General features: G+C 38.6%; 1 protein-coding gene across 2 annotated transcripts; it reads left to right on the top strand.

Moving 5' to 3' along the window:
* Window positions 1–47: 47 nt before the first annotated feature.
* ANKMY2 (ankyrin repeat and MYND domain containing 2) lies at window positions 48–24,642 on the top strand. 2 transcript variants are annotated; one of them, XM_056334912.1, is made up of 10 exons: window positions 48–269; window positions 3,350–3,414; window positions 11,829–11,967; window positions 13,830–13,928; window positions 15,516–15,676; window positions 16,932–17,146; window positions 18,211–18,346; window positions 20,144–20,272; window positions 20,704–20,845; window positions 23,084–24,642. In XM_056334912.1, exons 1-10 carry the CDS (start codon window positions 203–205, stop codon window positions 23,305–23,307), a joined length of 1,377 nt encoding a protein of 458 aa, XP_056190887.1. In that variant the 5' UTR covers window positions 48–202; the 3' UTR covers window positions 23,308–24,642. The 2 variants fall into 2 exon arrangements, with proteins under 2 accessions (XP_056190887.1, XP_056190888.1); XM_056334913.1 differs by lacking the exon at window positions 3,350–3,414 and having other exon boundaries at window positions 50–269.
* Window positions 24,643–24,698: the final 56 nt, after the last annotated feature.

Raw genomic sequence — 24,698 nt, forward strand, 5'->3', positions numbered from 1 at the left:
CTGTCAGGGCGGAGCTGTAGGAGGAAGTCACCATGAGGAGCGGAGCGGGGTGGGGGCGGGCGCTGCCGGGCCCGCTGCGGGGAGGGGTTGCGCGGGGGGGTACTGTCGTGCCTGGCCCGTCGTCGCGACCGGGCTGCACTCGGCTCGCTGGGCAGCACCGTCCCGAGTCGGCCTTACCGCCTGCGGGAGGCAGGGCGGCGCGATGGCTCCCTCCAGGAGAGGTGACCTGAGCCCGGAGGAGAAGGATTTACTGGCAGTGATCGCCACAGGTGAGCCCGGCTGGGCCCTCGCCCCTCCGTGGCGGTGGGCGGTAGCGCGGCCCCGGCGGGTCTGGCCCCGGCGCCTCCGCCTCCCGGCCGCGGGTGGGGGCGGCTGCCGCCGGCGCCCCTCTCGGCGGAGTCTGTGCGGCGCAGCGCACCTCCCCGGCTGCGCTCCGCCGCCGCGGGCCGGGCCGTGTTGCAGCTCCGGTGGGCCTTGTAGAGCCCGGCCGCCCGCCCCCCCCCCGCCGCGCCGGCCCCGCCGCTTGTACCCCAGGAGGGCTGGCTTTCGCCCCCGCTGCCGGCGGCGTTAGTGGCGGCGGGCGAAGGGCAGGCCCCGGGCTCGGCAGGGCGCCTCGGGTCGCCGTTTTCGGGGGGCCGCGATGCGGCCTTCCAGCCCCCGCCTTTGGGCTCCGGCCCCCTTCGCCTGTCGGGGAAGATGGCTGTGTCGTGGCAGCGGGGGCGCGCTGCCCTCAGCTGGCCGTGCGCGAGCGGGCTGTGCCCCCGGGGGCGCGGAGGGGGGCGCGGGGCTGTACGCTTCGGGCTGGGCAAGGCCAGCTGGGAAGGTTTAACTCTGCCAAGGAAAGCTTACATCTTTCTTACGTCTATTTATGCTGGTAACGGCCGTTGACATTTATCTAATGACTTCTATTAATATGTTGTGCAAAAAATATTAAATAATTTCTTGGGGATAATCCATTGCTTAGGCTGTTACAGATTTCCCTATGTGCTGTTGCCACACCAGGATGTCCTTGCAGACAGGGTGTTCTTAAACTGACAGAATTTGAGCTTGTCCAAGGTATTGTGCACCTCTTATCCCTTACACTGTTTTATTTTTGCATTTCCTGAAAGTGTTGTAGTTTTACCAGGTTGTGGAGCATATGCTTATTGCTGGGGAGCTTAATGTCACACTTGGTGTAACAGTTGGGTTTTGTGGTCCAGCAAAATTAATTTCACAGCCCTGTCTAAAAAGTTATACTCCAAATGATATTTTGAAAATTTGTGAGTACTGTTTGTTAGTTGGAGGTAAACTAAAAATACCTGATAGGTATTTCATGCATTTCTATATGTAGTTTTGAGGCAATTTGCACCTGTAAGAAATTATATTTATACTTTTGGGGCTTTACGCTCAATTGTATTTAAATGTTCCTCTGTGTTAGAGACACAAGCATAGGACGGTCCGCAATGACTTTATGGTGGATCAGAATCAGTCTGACTGTAATCAGAGTTTCAGGCCTTCATCTTGCAGACACTTCTGTCTAACTTACCTGATGCTTATGATTAGGGTCATGGGATAATTCAGGTTGGAAGGGGCCTCCGGAGGTCTCTAGGTCAACCTCCTGCTCAAAACAAGTCAGCTACGAGGTCAAATGAGATTGCTTAGGGCTTTATCCTATCAGGACTTGAAAACTTCCAAGGATGGAGGCTGCACAGTGTCTCTGGGCAACCTGTTCTGCTGCCTTAATGGGCTCATCCTGAATGTTTTCCCTTATATGCAGTCTGAAGCTTCTTTTGCTTTCAACTTCTGCCTGTTTTCTCTTGGCCTCCTACCATGCACGACTGTGAACAGCTCCAACTTTAAGCGCTAGCAATTCTAGAAGTCTGACTTCCATCAGTTTAGTGTCTTGTTTGGAAATCCTTCAGTGTTTTGTCATACAGAACTCTGAACTTGTAGATGCTACTTTGCTTTGCTTTACTTGCATTAACATTTACTTTGAAGATAACCCCTTGAAGACTTGTTCTTTCTGATGTTTGATCTTTTGCTAAGATGTTCTTCTGAAAACTATTCCAGGTCCTAAGAAGCTTCTCACATGTTTATAATGTATATGGGGGAGCAGGCTAGTTGAAAGTGCCCTGACTGTCAGTGTATTTTACTGGGTATTTATCAAGTGTGTGAGATGACTCAGCTGACTGGCTTTCTTTCTTTAAAAAAAAATCAAAAAAGGGTAAGGAAATCTGTTTAGTATTGTTAAACCACACCAAAAGCTTTATGAAAATAAATTATTTCTACTATTTGTAATGTTTTTTGAAAGAAAATGAGGGAAAACTCATTTGAAGTTGCAAGATTTGCTGAAAATTTGCTGGAATAGCACCTCCTTGTGATACAGTGAAGATGAAGCCTGTCATTAAAATGAGGGATGTAATACTTTTATTAAGTGCATCACTGCTGAAAGAGCTTTGCTTATGATTGAATCAATGATCAGAAGTTTCTGTTAATTTGCAATAAATGTAATTCCCCAAACTTAGACTCTTTTAATATTCTTTTATTTCTATTTGAATGCCTGTTGAAGCTGCATTGGCATTACTGAATAGCTCTTCAATGGGCTTAGATCTGTGGCTTAACTGAAAGAATTCTTGTAGCAAATGGAAAAATACAAAGTTACAGCCCATTTTTCCTTGCACATATTTTTCTTTTTTTTTCAGACTTCAGTCTACTTAACATTTGGTAGTTTTTAGAAATGTCAGTGGTGGAGCTACCTTGGTCCTTGTCCTTTCCACCTCTATTCTCTGTTACCAAAAGCAAATTTCTTCCATTTCTGTGGACCTGGGAGGTAGAATGTTGCAAATTTCAAATTTAAACAGTAAAGATGTGAGTAAATGATAAAGCATGTTTCATTCAGACCAGAAGAGCCTTTAAAATGGGATCATTTCCTTTTGTGAGACTTCAGATAGCTCTTTTGAACATAAGATGCTCCAAAAGAAGTCGAAGTACAGAATGCGTTAAAATGCTCAGTATCATTTTACTTATTCAGAATGGCTCTGGTGCTGTTTATGAAGAGACATATTAGTGTCCTGTTTGTGTGTGTGTGTGTAGATATGTTAATTCACCGAAAAATGGATGTTTACATCTAGTGCGTGCTCCCAGACTACTCTTTGATGCTTGGCTTTTAGCATCTAGAACGGAACACTTCATTCCTAAACCTCTTTACTGAGTGCAGTTGATTTATTGGTGGTTAATCTACATCCCAAGTGGTTAATCTACAAAGATTTTGATTCTGATGGGAATGGAACCGAACTTTTTCCTCTTGATTCACAACTTATTCCCTTTCTCTCTCTCTGTCTTTTTTTTTTTTTTTTTTTTTTAATTAAAGGAAACACCGAGGAAGCTGGAAGGCTACTGGGCAGCAAGAATGTCCGTGTCAATTGCTTGGATGAGGTACAGCAAAACTGTACAAACGTTATGCTGGGGGTTCAGCAAGGAAAATACTAGGTCTGAAGGGCTTCTTGTTGTTAAATAGCATTGCTATACAGACTCCGGGAAATCAGAGTTACTCTGAAGATATTTCCAGCCTGCAGCTGAGTAATGAACCTTCGAAGAGCTCTTACTTTTTTTTTAAAAAAAAACAGTTTAAAGATTAACGTTACTTTCATTACTACACTGTTTTCTCTCTGAAGTTCCAGCATGAACTTTGTTGTCTGTAAGGTAAGATGAACACTGCAGCAGGACACGTGGAGATGCTCCCTGACTTATTGTCATGTTCACCAAACTGTAGTCCATCTGCTTAGATAGCAGCAGACTATCTGGATAAAGAATACCTGTCCCCACATCACGCTTGCAGCTTATCACCCAAAGCCTCATCTTTGCAGAATCATAAACATACTTGGAGAGTGAGCAGCTAGGTCATAAGTGGAAAACACACTGTCCTTTGCAATGGCACATGATAGACAGGTAAAAGATAAAAACCTTAAGTGCTGTCTGAAGGTGGGAGGATGCTTGTGGAGAAAGGAACCTTGTGTGATGTTCATACCTATTTACTCTTTTTCTTTTTGCAATGTCTTTTTTAAAGCATGCAACAGTAATATGAAGTGTTAACATGGAAGCAAAACTAATTGCCCACCATGCATGTTAGATCAAAGTGTAATTTATCAATTTAGATGTCAGTTTGTGTTTTTTCCCCAATGTTACCACTTCATAGGATCACTGATAAATTCAGACTAGAAGGCACCTCAGAAGCTGAGGTTCAGCTTCTCAGTTGAAGCAGCTTCAGCTCTGAGGTCAGATGAGATTGCTCTGAGCTTTATCCTGTCTGGCCTTGTAAATCTCTAAGGATGGAGTCAGCACAATATTTCTGGGCAACTTTTCCACTGCTTTACTGTGCTTACAGTGAAAATGTTTCACCCTTGTGTCTGAACCTCTGTTTCATCTTAGGCTTATTGTCTCTTGCCCTTGTGCCACTGTAACGCAACAGTTTGGCTTTCTCAGTGATCTTTCTGTAGGCACTGGCAGGCTGCTGTTGGGTACCACTAAAGCCATCTCTTCTCCAGGCTGAACAAGCCCAGTTCCTGCATCCTCTCTTCACTGCACAAGTACTAAAGTTCTCACCATGTCTTGGTGGTACTTCACTGAACTTGCAGTTTATCCATGTCTTTGTTGTACTGGAATGCCCCAAATCGGACAGGGTATTGTACATTTGGTCTCACGAATACTGAATGGAGGAAAAATATGGAATATTGTTAGCCTTTTTTTGCGCTGCCAACAGATCCATTTTCTGATTGTTCTTAAATACAGTTAAAATATTTAAACCTTCATTTCTAATGGATGAATTTCAAGAAGTTTCTGACAAACTAGTCAAACTAAGCTTCACTGTAAACTTTAAGAACCCATGATATATGTAAGTATGTTTGCAAGTGTGCTTTATTGCACGGACTTTAAAAGCTTTTTTTTTTTTAGTATGATTGTTGAACTAGTGCTGAATGACTGCACACTTGATGTAGTATTAGTGCAACATGCAGGATTACTGTTGAGAGGGTATGGTTTATTAGTAGAATCCATAACTGACTGGTGCCTCAGGCTATTGTTAAAGAAGAACAGTATTAACAAGACCTGTGTAATGCTCACACCTGACTACACTCAAGGCACATAAGATTCAAAAGTTCATGCAATGGACTTCTTGTAGTCGTCTTTTTAATCCCCAAGAGTAGTGTGTAATGGTGGATATTGATCAAGAAAGGGTTCAAATTTGTTTAGGATTCTTAATCCGTCAGTCTTGTCAAGTTTTAGAATTTTTCTATTTTAGACCACTTTCCTTCTAATGTTTTATTTTAATGGAATCATTTATGTTGGAAAAGACTTTTAAGACTGTAGAGTCCAATCTAGCATTGCCAAGTCTGCTACTAAACCATGTCCCTAAGTGCTACATCTACACACCTTTTAAATACCTCCAGGAATGGTGACTTGACTGCTTCCTGGGCAGCCTGTTCCAATGCTTGACAACTGTTTTGGTGAAGAAATTTTTCTTAGTATCCAGTCTAAACCTCCCCTGATGCAACTTGAGGCTGGTTTCTCTTTTCCTGTCACTTCTTACTTGGGAGAAGAGACTCTAATATCTATGCATAGAGTTTGTGAACCCCCGGTTAAACATTAGCTTCATCTGTTACTGAGCATTGCCCCAATGGCAGACTGCTTTGAATGCATCAGGTTGTATTTTCTTCCTCTTATACCTTAGCTGTTGATCCTGAAATTCACTTATTATTTATATTACTACTGTTACTTATTCCGTTAATGTTAAGAAGTGAGGAAACAGCCCTGAAAATTAAATGCTTAGATACTGAAATGGAAGTGCAATTCAGTTGTGAACGAGGAACTAGTTTCGTTCCTTAAAGCCCTTTTTACATGAGGGAATCCACAGAATGAGCACAGGTTTAATGTAGTTCTGCTTCTGTTTGTGGTACAGTAAACATGGCAGTTTAATAATTTCCACAAGCTGGAGAATCCACAGCATTCAGAAGCAGACTGTTACATACTATGCTTCCTGATATTTAAAAAATAAAAATGTAAGATGTTCCTTTAACTTTTTGTTTGACCATATATTCTAACTGCTTAGATCTGTGTTCTTGTAGATTACTGACAATTTGCAATCTTTTCTCTATGTACCTTTAGACAAGGACCAAGTCATATTTTAACATCTTCCAAATGCATTGACTTTTTAAGTACCTTGCCTAAAGTTATGTTTCTTCAGCAACTGAGCTATAATCATAGCTGTTTTCCAAATCCTTTCCAGTTGTTTCAGCTGCTTCCTTCAAAAATGTAGGCATGAGCTGGACACAGTATTTCAGCATTGCTTGTGCTGTTGTTACATGCGCTTAAGCAAATAGACTTCGAGGAGCAATTTTTAATTTTTTTTATTTTTTGTCCTGCCCATGTGCCAAGACTTACTCGCCCTTCACCACCTCCTATTTGCAGTGCTGTCCTGGGAACAGTAGGTCGCTTGAAAGCAGAGTAAGATCCCTTTAATTAGATTCCAGTCTGCCAGAAGGTTGTAGATATCCAGCAGATAGTCCTGGGGTTTTTTTTCCAGCATCCTTTCTGACCAAATCCATTTTTTTGTTGTTGTTTATTTCTTGATTTAGGTAGTCAAAGAAGGGAAAGGTTTTAGGCTTAACTGCTGTCTTTAAGAAAACAAAGAAGTATATACCTCTTCCACAAAACTTGTCTTAGCAGTTTGACTCTGGCAACTTTACAGCTTCAGGGGTATTTAACTCAGGTGTTCCAAAATATTAGGACAAATAGATGGACAATGGAAGTAGATGCAAAATAAACACAAATATATTTCATTTAAATGCACACTGCTTTCTTATTTTTTGTCCTGTTCTAGATGGAGTGGTTGCTAACTTGGATACATAGCATGGAAGAAAGCGTTCAGGAATTTTCTTTCCCCTGGGAGTACAGAACTTGCACATAGTGTTGTGACTTCACAGTGGCAGTTTGCTGACTTTAACCCCATTCATTTGCAGGGTGTGGCTAAGAACTTTCATATTATTATGGAAAGGCAGAGGAAGCACATGGGTTTTCTAACTGTGGAAATTTTTCAGTCATGTTGGTAGCTAAAGTTGCAAAAAAACACTGTAGCACTATAATCCCATATTTTCTGCAGATCAAGCAGAGAGACTTGACCTGAAAAGGCTTCACAGTTTTTCTGTATTTAAAATAATTTTGAGGTCATTCATAATCTTACGTAGAGAACTATTATTTGGTATTTAGCAGCATTGCTTTTTTCCTCTAGTTTGGTAATTCAGCTGTTCACTTTGTAATAAAATTAGTCTTTTAGAAACAGTCCACTTCTGTATGCTAATTACAGAACTGAATACTTTCTGTGAATTACAGCAGCAGCCTGCTTATTTGTGTATGAGATGTGTAGCTTTACTTATACTGATTATGTTCAGTAGGTGGTTCTTCAGTTAATCTGTCTTGCTATTTCAGTGTGAACTACCTATGCTAGCAGAAAATGCCCAGATCTTTGGCCTTTATTGAGAAGAGAGTGTTCTGTCTTTGGATGTTTTTTACATAATATTTCAAAATGCACAAACTAAAGAAAATTCAAGAGCTATTAAGAATTATCTGGTTTCAGTTCAGGTTGCTAACTGATGTAGACTTTAACTTCTCATCGCTGCAGATGAACGGAAAAATCATCAGAGGAATCTAATGTATTACATATGGAAAACCAACAGCTCAGCAGGCTGACTATAAAGGAGGAGAACTACAGCTATGATCAACACTGACAGAACAGTATTTCATATTCTCATTAGTTTGTACTTGGCTATAGCTAAAATCATGCATGCATGTATCTGTTGACCTTCCAAATCCTGCTTGCAGTAAGTTTAAGATGGGTAAAGGAAACCTTATTCAAAAGCATTAAGAGTTAAATTTCTAAAAGCTTTCTACCAATTAAATGTCAAGTCATGTATTTCTAGACTAGCAGCATTCAGTACCATTTCTGTGAAAAGTCAAGATGTTCTTACAGTCAAATTCCAAATACCTACCTGAACCAGTCTTAATGAGTTAGTCTAATTCCAGTAGTGTTCTTCCTTTTTATTTAGGAGAGATGATTTTGAAGACACACATCAACTAGCATTTTTGTGTTCCTTGTGGCACCTGTTCTTTTTGCATCATTTCCTTTTTAGTAACTTCTCAAATAAAATCCAAACCTACAGTCTATGTGTTTAGTTTGTAATTTTCTGAACTAATAGAACTGGTATAGTTGCCTTGAATTTAAAGAATAAAATACGGTGTGCTTTCTATGTTAATGTGGGGCTGGGTTCCTTGTTGCAAAATGAACTGGGAAGGGAGAGGTGGATGCTTTAACACTGTCAGCATAAAAGTATCTACAGCAGTTTTTCAGCTATGATTTTTACAGCCCTTTCCCACTCTACTTAGGTAGTTAGTATTCACACATGCAATGTAGTGGTATACCCTAATACCTGCTGAGGGAGCTGCCTCAGTGTGATCCAGCCTGTGTGTGCATCTTCTTGGCCAAGTTTCCACAGTTGAGAAGATGGACAGAGCGAGCATGAGAAGTGTAAAAGACTGAGAATGTTGGGACCACTTGGGTTCCTGTTTTCTCTTGGGTAACACAAGTCTGTGGCTACTTCAGTAGTAAATCATCAGTGCATTAGCCACAAAACAGTGGCTTTTTAAAACATACATGTATCACGTCTGTGTTTTTACACAGTCAGCATGAGTGTTTAAATGCTGGCAACATAGTCGGTTTTTCTGCCAAATATGCACAGGTGCCTGGAATGTGAGATCGTCTGTGATCATTTTGTTTCGTTTGTCCCAACTCTTGTTCTCTAGCCATGCTGTGCTCCCCAGTTCCTGTGTCAATGAAGGCTGAGAAACAATGTTGAAAACATGCCTCATAGTTCCTAGAAGGGAGAAGGTTGCTTTTGCAGTTCGTTATCTTTATAAATTTGGGGTTATCCATCCTGTAGAAGTGCATCCCAGGTGCTGAAGACAGGCCTGCTTTCTTCTTCCCCCACATGGCAGTGCAGTCCAACAACTCCCTGGTTCTGGTACTTGTCTGTCCCTCCTGCCACCCCGTGTGTTCTTTTCTTCCCTTGTTAGCTGATTCTGTAGTATTTTTGTATATATATTTTTTTTTCTTCAGTTGGTTCCCCTACAATGGCTGCATTAGGTCAATTTAGCTCTTGGAATCCCATCCCTCAGTCTGCTTCTGGTGTATTTTCCACATCAGGAACTGGGAAGGGTGGTGCGTAATGGCTGGGCTGGCTGTACCGTGAGGCAGAGCCCTGTTATACCAGGCAGTCCTTGTTGGCTGATGAGCTGAAGAACCTGGTCAAGGGAGGTGCCAAGCAATTTAGGGGCACTGCAAACTCTGTTCCCCTTGTACAGTCGGACTTACAGGGAATACTTGCAACCCTGCAGAAGACAGGAGATGTTAATTTTCTTCCCTGTAAACCATATAGCATCCCTGCAAAGTAAACAAGAAACTGGGAAGGGTTAATTTTTGTCCTAGGGAATGAGGTTAGAAGACTTGCTCTTTGGTTGGAAGAATGTTACATAGTAGGTGCTAGAAAATTGATTCCTCATCCTGTGTTCCATACTGGAACAATAAATAATTTATTTTCTCTGTATGCTTAATAAACTGTCTGCTAGTTTAGCCTTTTAAGTATGTTGTATCGACAATCCAAGTGTCATGTGTCAGAAAACAGACTGTTGCTGGACCCGTCTTTCACATGCAGCCCGAGTATTTGTAGTCATTTCAGTTTCTGCGTAGGGACATAATAGAGGATACCAAGTCTTCCACAGATAAGCTTGTGTCTAGCCTGTCCTTTTTTGTTTAATCTGATTGTGAAAGACTGCTATTAGTGTGACTTTAAATCAAATTTTCTAACAACTGTCCATTCTGCTTGATACGGTTTTTTTTGATTCACACCACAACAGCCTGACACTTTAAAAACTTAATCAAAGGCTTTTAAGAAAAGTTTCCCAGGAGGAGAGGATGACAAAAAAAACCCACCAAAAAGCAAACAAAAAAAATATCCCAAAACCAACCCTTTCCTTTGTCCTACAATCTTCAGACAGATCTTTTAAAGTTAAACAGCTGGCATTCAAGATATAACCAAACTTAAAGTCATTGTTTTCTTAAGTTCCTTCTCCAGTCAAAAACCTGTGTTCATATCCCCTTACAGCAGTCCTTTTGTGGCTGCTAAAGGAGATGAATCTATACTATGACACCAGACTGGATTGGCCCATGAAAATTGCTGTCAATGAAATATAACGTAGCATAATAATATAATATAATATGTTGTATATATTAGGATAGAAGGCCTTTACTTAACTTTTGTAGAACCACAAATGAAACCTAGTAAAAACAGTCACAAATTTTTTCATGTTTGTGAAGTGATCTCTTCAGATCTTTCATTTCTTTAATGGTAGCTTATATTGCAATTTACCAAAATGTTTTGGGTTACTAAAATATAATGCATCAGGTAATTGTTTTTTGTTGTTTTCAGTTAGGATGGGGAATAATTAAAATGATACTCAAAAATTGTTCTTAAATTTTAATTTTTGCAATTTCTCTCACATCTAGGAATTTTTTGAAAATTATACAGATGAATTTAAACTCAGTTGTGTTTTATTCTATCAAAAATTGAAATGAGAAATACAGTAAGGTGCAATCTGACAATTACATTATTTCAGTGTGTCACCTTACCGTGCTTTTAGAGAGCTGCAGTAGCGGTGTACATGGGTGTATTCATGCACACAGCCTTAACCTGCAAAAAAAGGAAGAAAACGCCATTTTGATTTTCTTCAGGGACAACCTGAAGCATGCTGCCTCGTATTCAGTGTTAGGGAATGTTCTTGGGCAATTACTGTGTCTTGGCTGGTGAACATGAATCCTGACTTGATGTTAAGTGAAAAATAAACATATTGGAAAATATATTGGAGAAAGTGTATCAAATTCTAAACATGGAATGTCATGCGATTTTCTCAGACAGAAATGTGCTTCTCCCTGCTCTTTGAGAGGGAGAGAGCCTGCACTAACAACAATTCACCCTAGTTCTGAAAATTTCCCCTGGGGTTTGCCAAGCTTTGTGTTTATAATCGCACCAGTGCAACTCTAATAAAAACTCAGTGCCTCCCTTGCTGAAGCTAATACTTTTTGTCCTGGTGCAGGTTATCAAAAGGCAAGGTTTGACGCTGTGTGGTTGTTAAAGTCCAGTTAGAGCTGTGTCTTTACAAGGGCTTTCAGAGCTCTGGCTGATGTAAGATCACAGGCACAATACCAAAAGGGTGGGTAAATGGGAGAGAGGAGGATAGCACAATTGCTGGTAATTATGACTGAAAATGAGCAAGATGGGTTTCAGAAACTGCAAGTCGTCATAATGGCAGAAACAAGAGCCTATTCCTGAGTTTCTCGTTGCTTAGGGTATAATGCAGGGGAGAAAAGAAATTACTTAGGAACCTGATAAATTATCTAAAACAAGCTTTTCCCACTAGCAGAAGCATTAGTTGACTTTCACACTAAGCCTTGTACAAAAGGTCAGTGACAAATTAGCTGTAAATGGTTTTAATTCCCTCAGCAGTAGTCTGTTTTCAAATATATAGCACAGCATAATCAGAACATTGACGTGGAAATGGAAAATCTACTTGTTTGTAACCACATTTTTTCACGAAGATTTTCCTTTGCTGTTGCTAACTTCAATATTACGTGAGGGTTTGTTAATGATACTGAATGTGTATGTACAAGTAAAAACTCAATGGTATGAAAATCGAGAGATATAACTAATCCTTTTTTGTATGCTCCTTCCTTCCTCTTTCTTTTGTAGCATGGCATGACCCCGTTAATGCATGCAGCGTACAAAGGGAAAGTAGACATGTGCAGATTGCTCTTGCGACATGGAGCTGATGTTAACTGCAACGAACATGAGCATGGATATACTGCTTTAATGTTTGCTGGACTTTCAGGTAACTTCTTGCTAAACTTAGATCACTGATTTTTATGACATTGATGGGTACAATTTGCCATAAATTAATAATTTAAAGGAAAATATTGATATGTTTTAATTATTTAGGTTTACTGTTACTTATATGAACCATGCAAATATGTCAAGACCAGTAGAATCATCAGGACAGGGGAATAGGAGAGCTGCTGTTCAGGCTTGGGATCTTTTTTCATATAAAAATTGATTTTGTTCAGTGTTTTGAGGCATATAGTCATTCTATACTTTGTCCTGTTTGCTACAGAACTCAAAATTCAGTCTTCTGTCACTGTTTTCTTGTGCAGTGGGGTACATTGTTTAATTATATTGTGTTACACTGAAAAAGATGTTGCACCAAACCACCTTTTTTAAGACTACAAGTCATTAGCTTTTAGTAATATTTGAGGCTTACCAAATCAATCCAGTGTTTTTCAAATTTTGCCTTTCTTCTATATTATTCTTAGAATTATCTCGTTGGCTTTTAAGAATTTATTTAGTAAGTTTTAAAAACCATGTTTTCTCAGTTTAATTTTCCCTCACCTCTTACACTTTCATTTTTTTCTCATGAGAGTACTTATAGCTGTATATATCTTCTGTCTCTAGTGGTGGTTTGCAGCTTTTCTCTTGCTGTTATTTTTCCTGGATGAAATGAACAATTATTTCCTTGAGTGAGAAAAAGACTCCATTAAAAAATATTAGGTGTGGTAATATTAGGTTGTTTTAAGTATCTGCTTTACTAGGCCACTTCCCAAAAAAGGAGATTCGAGGGAGGTAAGATTGCTTAGCAGGTTGAGTTTAAACTCTGGCTTCTTTCATCATAAATATAAAAAAAGAAAGGCCTGTGTGTGTATATGAACGTGAACTGGATCGTCAGATTGCTTTTCTGCTAAAACTTTGGTAAAAAGATTTGGAAATTTTAGTGTTCTGTGGGATTGAGCAATACCAGAGCTGCAGCAGATAGATGGGAACAAACTCTTAGAGGTTGTTAAATGACTGCAGCTTTATGGAAAATGCTGGATTTTTACCAGTTTCTCACAGCTGAGCTTTTAACTTGTCATCCTGGGCTCGAATTCTTCTGAATGTTGACTTTAAGGTCTGTTATCTGTGAATGCAAAAGGTACATGAGCACTACTGACGCAATGCCTTTGTTTTTAAATCAGAAACATTCATTTCCATCTGCCACCCCCTTCTTTTTTTTTATATTCACTTTTCTGTACTTAGCATATGCACAAAAACTGATAAAGAAAGAATACCTTTGAAAGCAGAACCAGGAAGAGCGGTGACAAATGTCCTTATTAGTCTCTGAAGGGCACCAATTAAGTCATCTAATCTTCCCATCAAATTTTAGCTTAATTTTATTTGGTATTTAGCCCAGTCTGAACACCCAGTTCCCGCTGTGGAGAAAGGAACAATCTGTTCTCTTCTCTATGCTCCTGCTACGTAATAGTACTGGATTTGTTTTTCTTCTTAGAATAGCAAATGTTGTAGTTGAACTGTCAAACTAGATTAATAGAATTTTCTTCTATACTGCTATCCAGAGGGACCAAGTTCTAGTGTAGTTACATGTATATGACTCCCATAAGCTCCCTGGGAAGGTGAATGTGCATTACAGGCAGTAGAGTCATACCCTGCCTGAATTGAGTTTTTACTTTGATTTGACTCTCTGGAACCATAAATAAGGAGGCAGCACTGTGCCTTTCTGTTAATCTGTTCTTAAAGTAATGGCATTAAGAACATTTCCCACAGTGTTATTCCGGGTCTTTAAGAAATTCACTCCTTGTTTTTCTACAGTATAAAGAATTAAAACTTTGTTCTCTCTCATTCCCCATATTTTCCCCCCAAATTCAGGAAACAAAGAAATCACCTGGATGATGTTAGAGGCTGGAGCAGAGACTGATGTTGTCAACTCTGTGGGCAGGACAGCAGCTCAGATGGCTGCTTTTGTGGGTAAGGTGAAAGTCTGTTATCCTTTACTAAATTTCTAAAGGAGTTAAATGTTAGCATCTGATGCTTTTTATTGGAGAAACATTATTTAATAACCTGTTCTGAACTGACACAGTTCAGCTTTTTTCCACATCTCATCCTGTAACAAGAGTAAATTTGTGTTCTATTTCCATGCTTTGTTTCATAAAAGCATATATGATCTCATTTGTAAGAATAGATGATGCTGTTCTCAAAGTGTGTAAGTATTTGCAATGTCACCACTTTTCAAATAGTAAGAGGAAGCTGGTAACGTTTGAGGTATCTGAAATGCAGTACAAATTGGAGCTTCCTTTGTGGGAAGGAATGAATTTAGTGCTAGGAGTCAGGAACTCTCATCTGAGCTTCGCCACTAGCATGCTGTGTGCTAGTGGTCAGTCACCTACTGCCCTTCTCCCTCTGCATTTGGGAGAGGAAGGTGTCTCGGAACCTGTTTGGAGGTAGTCAGTACTTCCTGGCCTGAACTTCACTAGAACAAGATAAAAGATTTGTTATTCCAGTATGCTGTGTGATCCTGGGCAAAACATGGAACCAGGCTTTTTTTCTGTTATGTTTTTTTCTGAACGTGATGCTGAATTGAGTTGTTGGTGAGCTGGGAATGTTCTCTCTGACATAATTTTGGAGAATTCTTGTTTAAAATCTCATCACATTACCAAGATAGAATAAATATTTTCAGGCATACTGAGGTATGCTACTTGTAACAGTCTGAACGTTGGAATCCATTCCCATCCTTTTTTATTCTCTGTCCAATCAACGTTAATTCATCTGTCTGTGTGTGGGAAGTGAGGATACTTCTTCCCCTGTCATTTGTCTTACACTGTGCTCTGTTGGCTTAGAACAGTCTCTTCTAAAACAGTGAATGGTTTTAAATGCTGGAATTTGGTTGGCTGTGTTGTCTTCTACTAATTAATAAGGTTAGTGCCAAGATAAATCAGTCAATTTAAAGAATATGGTGCTGAACTAGAGAAGCTAAATTTTACTTTCCCTTTAGCCACGTAATCCATCATATTGTCAGATGTAGAAAACAAGAAGGGGGTGCAACTTCTCTCTTGTTAATTTCATCACAGTCCTTTTTTTGGTAAATTTTAAGCATGTTCTGTTTTTATAATTTCTCCCAATTTAGGTTAATACACTACTGCCTGTCTGAAAACTTACAAGTCTCAATGCAAATATCATTAATTTCTGAAAATACAAAGTGGAGAGAACTTCTCTGGAAAGATTTTAACACCAGTATAAGACTACTAGTATAGTAGTACTTTGGGTAAAAATACCTATTCACTTAGTTTTGGCTTACCAGGGAAAGAGGATGTGGGAAGGGGACAGAGTTCTCAAAATGGAATTTCATGAAGTCATTTCCTGCTGAGAGTCAGTAATTTACACTTAACTGAACATAAAAGTTACATACAAAAGAATGGCGAGAGTTGCCTGTAACCAGTGCTAAGCTCCTTGTGGGTAATTCTCACCTGTATTGCTTATATTAGATTTGGGGTTGGTCACTTGGTTTTTTGTTATTATTTTAATTCATTGGTGATTTTTTTTCTTGTGTGCCTTTAGGTCAACATGACTGTGTGACTGTCATCAACAACTTCTTCCCACGTGAAAGGCTGGACTACTATACTAAACCACAAGGCTTAGATAAAGAACCAAAACTGCCAGTGAAATTAGCTGGGCCTCTACATAAAATTATTACTACTACTAACATGCATCCTGTTAAGGTGGACTAATATGTAAATTGTATGTGTGTGTTGGCATGGGAACTGTTTCTTCATCAGAAAGCATTCAGCTCTTTTGAGAGTCCAAATGAGATCAAAAGCATTATCAACTAACTCAGATACTTCTGAAAATGAGGAAGAATCAGGCTCAACATTTAGACATGATTAAAAAATGAAGCTATTTCAGTGTTTATATACACCAGAATCTTGAACTAAGACCTTTAAGTGGAGAGATTCTTATTTTTTACATCAGTGACCATAAGCTGCTTTCTTTTTTGGCTTTCTTTTTTTCCTCACCTCATTTGAAGTGGGAACATAAAACAATTTCCTGTCTTAACAAAATCTCATTGTTCTTCCAATGCTTATCTCAGCATGTATCTTCCTACCTTCATCACTGGTTCAGCATAGTAACGTCTACTGCTACTGCTGTTTCTCAAAGTATGCACAAGAGACTGTTATTTTTACTTCCTAGTCTGTTTGCTGAAAATGTCTCTTATGGTTCATACTGAACTACATGCCAGTGTAGTTCAGGGAAATTAATACACCTAGCTTCAAAGACAAATTCCTTGGGCTTGGCATTCAAAGTCAGGAATTTGTCAACAGTTGCCAGCCAGGTATCTGCAGTACATACAAACAGTAATGCACCGGTGGCAGCTGATTTAATGAGCAGAGTATACAGTTTCCTCTTAAAATGGTTAGTTCAGTGCATTACTAGTCTACCTGAAGTACTCCAGGTTTATGTGAGATTGATGTGTCCTGTGAAACTGCTTAGATCGTACAAGTCTGGTTTATTTTAGATGGTTAAAAGGAAAGAGCTTCTAGAACAGTGTACGGTAATTTCTGTAACTGTTTCTTTTGAAATGCTTTTGATTCTACAGGTCTTATTCTGAAACAAGTCCTTACTGGTTTTAATATCATTCTTTAATTTTAAATGTTTCTTGTCTGGAAACTGTGAATTACAGTATGCAAAATAATAATACTAAATAATGACTGAAAACAGCGGAATTATGAAATAGCGATATTAAATAAAGACTGAAAACGGGAAAACTGCATAAGATGGAAGTAGAGGAATATTAGAAACTCGGCTGAAATTTAGCTACAATGAGCTATATAACCTTTAATGCTAATGCACGAGTTTAAAAATACTAGTTCCTTACTAATATATTTTATTTACTTAATATTATATAATATTATACATATTTACTATATATATTAGTTCCTTACTAATATATTACATTATCTTTACTTTTTCTTATAGATCGTGTTGCTGGTAAAAGAGAACCCTCTATTGGCCGAAGTAGAAGCACTGCAGAAATGTTACAGGGTTCTGGATCTAATTTGTGAGAAATGTATGAAGCAGAAAGATATGAATGAAGTACTTGCTATGAAAATGCACTACATCAGTTGCATCTTCCAGAAATGCATTACGTTTCTAAAAGAGCGAGAGGATAAACTAGACGGATTTATCAAAAGGTACGTATTCTACAGAGAGGTCTGAAGGCATATGTATGAACCAGCTTTACAGATATCGGCAAAAGACAACTGTAATTATAGATTGAATTGCCTTGGCTAAAGGCTATGCCAAGTAAATTTTGAAATAATCCCGGCTGCAGTCACTTCAGGGTGGCACTGACTTGCTTTTTTCTGTCTGAATTGGCATTAGCCGTTCTCGGGGTACAAAGGAAACATTCCTAGAGTTTCAGCTCCCTGCTGGAACTGGTTAGAGCTTGGCAATCACACATACACTATGAAGCAGCAGAGAGCAACATGTGGTGGAGAAAAGAGGGAGTGACAGGCTTGAAAAAAGAATTTCTCAGTGCCCAGTACAAATCATCTGGGAACATTTCTCTGGCCATTTTGCTCTCCAGCAGTCATACAGGGTGGGATTTTTTTAAAAACACTTTAGCAACCGAGAACTGCAAATCCCACTGGCTCTGGGTGAGACGTGGGACTCTTGAATCACTTAGATCTTTGGAATCTACTTGGTTACAAAACCAGCCGCTTGATCTTAAGTATCAAAGTAAGTGGCCATAGACTTTAGTGGATTTCTTTGAGATACTGAAAATAAATTACAAAGTCAGCTTTCACGTACTGAAATTGAATAGTTCATCAGTGATCCATATAAAAAACTAGGAGCTAACTAGATAAATATAGAGGCATCAGGACTATAACATATTATTCAAGTACTACCGTGCATTCCTGAGTGTTTATTTTTACGGTGCTCATTTTTAAATACAACAAAGCATTTTGCTACTTTAGTCAGATGTAGATACTAGTCTGCCTGTAGATGATGATTTTTCTCTGTGTGGTTGAATTAGTAAGTAATAGTTTCAGAGCATACATTTAGTTACCTTATTTTTGCATTAGAATAAAAATAATTTGCATTTCGAACACTTTTACGTATGAGGTTGTCGAATTATTTTGGATTATAATTCTTCTCTGTAATTTGAAAGAGGACAGAGTACAACATGCTGTGTATTTGTTCTTGAACATTTAGTATGTGATTTCTTATTTGACTTCGGTTTTCAAAAATTTAGTCTCTTGAAAGGAAGAGATAAAGATGGTTTCCCTGTATATCAAGAGAAGCTAATTCGAGAAAGTATCCGAAAGTTTCCGTACTGTGAAGCTACGTTGCTTCAGCAGCTCGTGAGAAGTATTGCTCCTGTTGAAATAGTAAGTTCTTCCTATGAAGAAAATGCTTTCTAAGCAACTTGCGTAGTAAATTCAGTTTAAACGATGCCGTCTTTCTGTTTCTCAGCTTCTGCAATGTATTAAGTAAAGGTTTTTGATGTCCCTGATCCCTGGCAAACTGGAATTTTATTTTACATACTACAGGAAAATGCTCTAAAATACTTCAATGAGTATTTTTTTCCTGTGCCCATAATGATTGCTTAAATACCTCAGCTTTTAAAGAAAGCTGAAACAATTTTTTTCTTGTCTGAGTTTCTTTTCCTACTCTGGGATATCTATTCAGTTTTTCTTTGCCAATTCACTTTTACAAATTGTAGTTTCAGACACAGATGAAACTCATTTTGCATTCCTTTTTCACAATGTCTAAATTCAATTTAAGATTGAATAATTTCCTAGGTTTGTATTTCTAGTGTACATGAAAAGTTAGTAATATATGATGGTAGAAATAGAAAAAACATTCAGTGAAGCTCTTTTTATCACAGGGAGGGGCAAGATGATGCAATGTAGAGCAAAATGTATATCTACATTAGGAACTCAAAATTATGAGTAAAAAATCTAGTTTCAGTTTTCCACTGAGGCCTCCGCTAACACTCTTCATTATAGTACTATTAATTACTTCATAATGAATTTTACACAAGTTACTATTCTTTTTTAAGAATGTTCTTTCTGGTCTCTGAGAGCTAGATGTTATATGCACTTACACTGGGGAGGTGGAACCATTTTGTGACGTGTTTGGTTTATGCTGAGAGAATTAAAAATAGCCTCCATCTTAAGTGGCGCCAAGTCCACTAAAATGTCCTGAGGCTTAATGCAATCTCTACTGTTTGTCTAAGCCAGAAAAATAAACAGTGTGAAAACATAAGCCATCGTGATGCATTAAGACTTGCTTTAGAGTAAACATTTTCCTTCCTGTCCCTTCTTTCTTCGAAGAGTTTGCAGTCTTTTCTGCCTTTAAAGACACACAGTTTGTTACATTGGATTTCTGTCCATTATGCAGAACTAGAAAAGAGGAGATGCTATAAATTTTTATTTGTCTGGAGGCCTTTGACCTTTGGCATGCACAATTACTTGGATTCAGTCTGGGCATCTCAGCATTGTCATAGTAGTTATGATCGTGCATATTCCATGGCAGTCTTAACAGTTTAAGGATTTACGTAGAGCTGGAGCAACCTGGCATTCTTTTTATCTAATATTTAAATCATTGCCCAAAAGAATAGTCTTAATATATGGCTACCAGTAAAAGATACAAAATCTTTCTGTGTGTATTGCATGGGAAAGATACTGCAAATAACATCTAAATAATAATATGCAAATAATTGTTCCTGAGATGTTACGTTCTGACCATTTGGTCTGTAGCATCTGAGTACACTGAGCGCAACAGTGCAGCAGTGACAAGTAAAATACCTTTCTTAGTGCCAGCACTGAGACTAATCTGCGCTGCTGCGTATGATCCACAAGTAGGTGACTGTGTGTAAAGAACACTGACTTCATTAATAATTTACAGAGTAAAAAAAATGGTAATTTTTATCTTCCCTTCTACAGAAGTGAAGGACTAAGTTAACTATATAAAAAAAATTATGTAACCATATAAATGTTAAGTTGTGCATGTTAGTTGAACTTCCAAGACTTAGTTTTGTTCTTACAGCTACAGCATCTTTACTGAGGCTGCAGCTGGCTGGTCAGAAGCTTCCATTGCTTGTTTTGTTTTTTTCTTGTGTGTCTGTTTTCATGATGGTGTTGGTTTTTAGTCTCATTATCACCTTTTGTCTTACCTTTCAGGGTTCTGATCCTACAGCGTTTTCTGTACTTACGCAAGCTATTACTGGCCAAGTGGGTTTTGTGGATGCTGAATTCTGTACAACTTGTGGGGGAAAGGGAGCAGACAAAAGATGTTCAGTATGTAAAATGGTAAGAATCCATAAACAGTTACAATGAATCACGAAAAGTAGTGCTACTGAGGTGCTGAGGATTTTGAATGGTTGTCTATTTACTGTGTAGACTTAAGAGGAACAGCATGTATGCCTGCACTGAAAATATGTAAGCCATCTACTTACGGGAGAGATGCCTGAAATACACAAGTAGGAGTATTTGGATTTCCAAGTGTGTATGTTTAAGAATGAAGAAAGAGTAAAATTTCTGGATGTCCAGTATTAACAAACAATCTATTCTTTATAGATTTTTATATAAGTTAGAATCACTCCATGTGACCTTACAAATTGCTTAAAAATACTATTAAGTACTAAACGTAGAGGGATTTAACTTGGTACACTAAGAAATGCAATAATACTGTATATTTTTTTAGTGCATGAAGATGAATTGATAGCTCTGGTAACTTTCAGGTGATGTACTGCAACCAGAACTGCCAGAAAATGCACTGGTTTACCCACAAAAAAGTCTGCAAGACCCTGAAGGAAATTCATGAGAAACAAGAACTAGAAGCTGCCAAAGAAAAAAGGAAACAAGAAAAAAAGCAAAAGAAAGGTTAGGATCTGTAGTTTACTTGCTGAAACTAATGCTGCGTTAACTGCATCACAAGGAACAATAGTAGTAAGTCTTAAAGTCTCTTAACAGCTGAGTTTGAAAGAAAAATCTTTCTTGTAACATACCTGCACTTGTTAGAATTCCGGTCTTTCAATTTACAAATGCTGTGTACTTTCTAAAATCTGCTTTTTAATGCTAGAGTTACACAGGTTTCTACAGCTAAACCATTCTGAATTACACTGCACTGTTTCAAAATCTGAGTCTAAAAGTCATGCAGAAGTTTCATGCTACTCTACCTTTCGTTGGAAGAGTGTTAGGACAAGTTGGATAATAAGCAAGCAGCCCACTCCTTCCAGTTGCAAAGGTTAATGCAGATGTTAACTCTCCTGTAGTACTTTCTTCTTCATAATCACAGGATCAAGTTAATTTTGTTGTGTACTTTGAATGTGAGAAAAGAAAGCATTAGTCTATGAACTCTTAATGGCATTTTTCTGCCTTCAGTAAACAAATAGGTAATACATAATAAGAGAAAAAACACAGTATCACACACATACACCCCGCCCTGCAACTTACTCTGATACAATGTCTCTGTAAGTGAAATAATAGGAAAGTTGGTGAAATCAGTTTCTCTTTTACAACTTAACTAGATTCCCCTTCCCTTGTTTTTAGGATTGTGGAAGTGCACTGGACAAATCACACTTGTCTTACAATGGTAGTATTTTTCACTTTAGCTGGGCTCCAAAAACTATAGCAGGATATAAATTAGTTATTGGTGAAGTTTTCGACAGCTTCCTGTGATGATCCTATTACAACAAGAGTTGCTGTTGCATGGGATCAAGATGACTGCGGAAGCCGGAGGCAAGGATACTAGAAACCCCTGGATACATTGCGTACCAATACAGCAAAACATACTGAGCTGCGAGCAGCGTGATGCCTTGCACTGGTGACAAATACAGCCGTTTGCAGATTCACGAACAAGTTAGTGGCCAGGTGCTGTCCTCTTCAGAGGGAGAGACAGGATCTTGGTGGATGGCTCTTCCCCTCCCTGCCTAAAAAGGGAAGCTAACATCTTTTTTTGACCTGTTACTGCTGCACTATCTGCAGGTTAATCTTCATTAACTTCTTCAGATATATAGCCAATGTGTTGTACACCTTATCAGATCATGTATTGGTAGCAAGACCGTGAATTCATCCTAGCTTCAAGTCACCTTCTGAATGGTGTTGTATCAAAGCTCTTCATGCCAACAGCAATTTTATTTCAAAAAGCTAATAACACCCCCTACAAATCCTATATATGAGGGGGGAAAAAAGGTTTAAAAATCCCACAGCTGCGACTATAAGCAAAACAAAGAGTTTAAGACTTTCCACTGTACAAGGGTGAGTGTTAAGGAAGTCTGTGCTTCAGCCTGTGCTTAAGGCAGTTGGCTCCATAGCAAAGTAAGACCTTGACAGGGCTTTGGCAGTGTTGTGGCTAGCTGGGACAGCGTTTTAAGCGGGCTATCAGTCATAACAGAACAAGAAACCAAGATTAACTACTTCTGAAGGTGCCTGGGCCCCCAATTAGGCTTTCCCTTCTTTCTTTTCATAATTACTAGCACGCAACCACTACTTAGCAGAATCAGGGCAAAAAGTTTTAATTTTTTTTTTCTCCCAAAAAAGCTTGAAAAGTAAAGGTGCAGCTGATTCTGTTCCGTGCAGTCAGGTTATAAATTTTAGGATGACTCACTTCACCCACAGTTCGTTGTGGTCAGCTGTTCATTAGCAAATAGCTTCGGTCTTTTACATGCAAAAATGCTTGTTGTGTAATCATGTATATGCCTCTTTCTTTTTATTTGCTTTTTTTTTTTTAAGAAAAACAAAGCCCACCTGGACTCTGTGTTTAAACAGCCTGCAGCTATTCTTTGAAAACCTAACTGTAAGAACAGTGTCAATGAAGTATGTTTGAATTGAAAGTTACAATAAATGTAGCGTCCTACTCTGTTTCTTTATATATTAAAAAGAAATGTGGCAAAATAGAAGTTAAATTAATGACAGCTTTGTGTAGGGTTAGTTTCAGAGTAGTCTTAGACCAACTTAAGCAGAACTCAAGTGTCTTAGGTCTTTTTTTGATGAAGCTTGGTTTGATCGTTTCTGTAATTGATGCAAAGTTTCCTACTGATTATTATTCTTCAATAATAAAAATCTTTGCTTGCAGATGAACTCATTGTTTACTGATGATGTGATATCTCTTTTGTTTAGATGAAGCGCAACTAGTAGAGGGTAGTTCTACAAGTGAAGAACAGTCAGATCTTGGCCCAGATGCTACCAAAGAAGTGGATACAAATCATGCTACTGACCAAACTGAAGAACCTGAACTTACCAAAGAGATGGAGGCACTAGCCCTGCACCCTGGAAGTCCACTGGAAAGTGAGACCGGCTTAGCTGACATCACTCTTCAAAAAATTCAAGATTCTGAGGAGTAACAAGGGGCTAGGAAGGGACTAAGAGTTCGGGCTATGTCCCTGTACCTCAAGGGTCCTAAGGAATTTTTAATGCTGACCATGTCTCAGTTCTTACAGCATGGCTTATGCAAGACTCCCTTTGAAAAACAGCATGTCTCTGTTCATCATGAGATGAAATACTGGCTGATTTGTGTATCAGTACTTCAGGTTCCGTTGTAGATTGTCAAAATAGGTATGTATTATATGATAAAAACTAGAGTGACTTAGAACCATCTGTAAGTATACCAACAGTAAGCACAGTAAAAAACTCTGAGTATCTGTGGTTAGTCAACCACTTAGTGAAAAATACAAAGCATTTGATTTGGATTACTCATGTTTTCAGAACCAGAAAGTTATTTTAGTTGGGTTTTTTCTGCAAGTACACAGAACTGTAGTTAAAAGCATCAAGAAGCCAACTGCTAAATTACTTTTTTTACATCACTTTATGAAGCTTTATCTGAAGGAATTCAGTAGCAGTTAAATTTCTGAAATACTTGCCTGAATTCTCAACTCTTCATGACATTACTGTAAATAATTTTTGACTAGTGAGTGCACAACAGTAGTGTCTATTTTGTGGTAATTTTATTCAATGATACTGCTGTTTCAGATGTCTGGAGCTGACTGAAACGTGTGTTTCAACAGAATTATTTCACTGTTGGTTTGATCAAAAATATTCCAAGTTTATTGAAGTCTAGTGAAGGAAAGAACAGAATGACTTAAAATATTTTGACTGGCAAGAATAATGGTTTCTAAATTTCAGCTTTCAGGTAAAGATACCTTCAAGCACACTGGGATGTTGCTTATGAATTATTTCATAAATGTAAAAAGATGCTTAATATTGTTCATGCTGAACCTGGTCACAGTGAATTAGATAGGAAAATTCATGTGTGGATTGATTCAACTGGGATTTCACTTAGGCTTGCAACTAAATACCACATCTAGAAAATAGCTTCCCTTAACTATGCTGTTCTCACTGAGATTTACTACTGCGTCTCATGAAACGAATGGGAATGCCACAACTGAAAATACCACTTGCTGCATAAGGATGGCAAAATCTGAGATTCTTTAATTGTTGGTTGAATAGCTGGTGTTTTGAACATGGCAATATCCTTCAGCTTAGAGGAATAAGGCCCATCCTCAAAGCAGAAAAAATGCTATTCATTTTTTTACTATCTAATATATTGAAAATTTTTGTTTAATATTCTGAAAACTGTAAGAGCGAAGATACATAAATGCACCTGTACAGGGAACGTACCTGTGTTTTTATTTCAAGGATTAGTAAACTGTGAATAATAAAGGGAAGTTTTTTTAAAAGAAGGGAGCTGTGTGGCAATTCTGTTTACTGCATCTGTAATGCCTGTCATTGTCGGTGA

The sequence above is a fragment of the Falco biarmicus genome, chromosome 4 (assembly GCF_023638135.1).
Source record: "Falco biarmicus isolate bFalBia1 chromosome 4, bFalBia1.pri, whole genome shotgun sequence".
Classification (NCBI taxonomy): domain Eukaryota; kingdom Metazoa; phylum Chordata; class Aves; order Falconiformes; family Falconidae; genus Falco; species Falco biarmicus.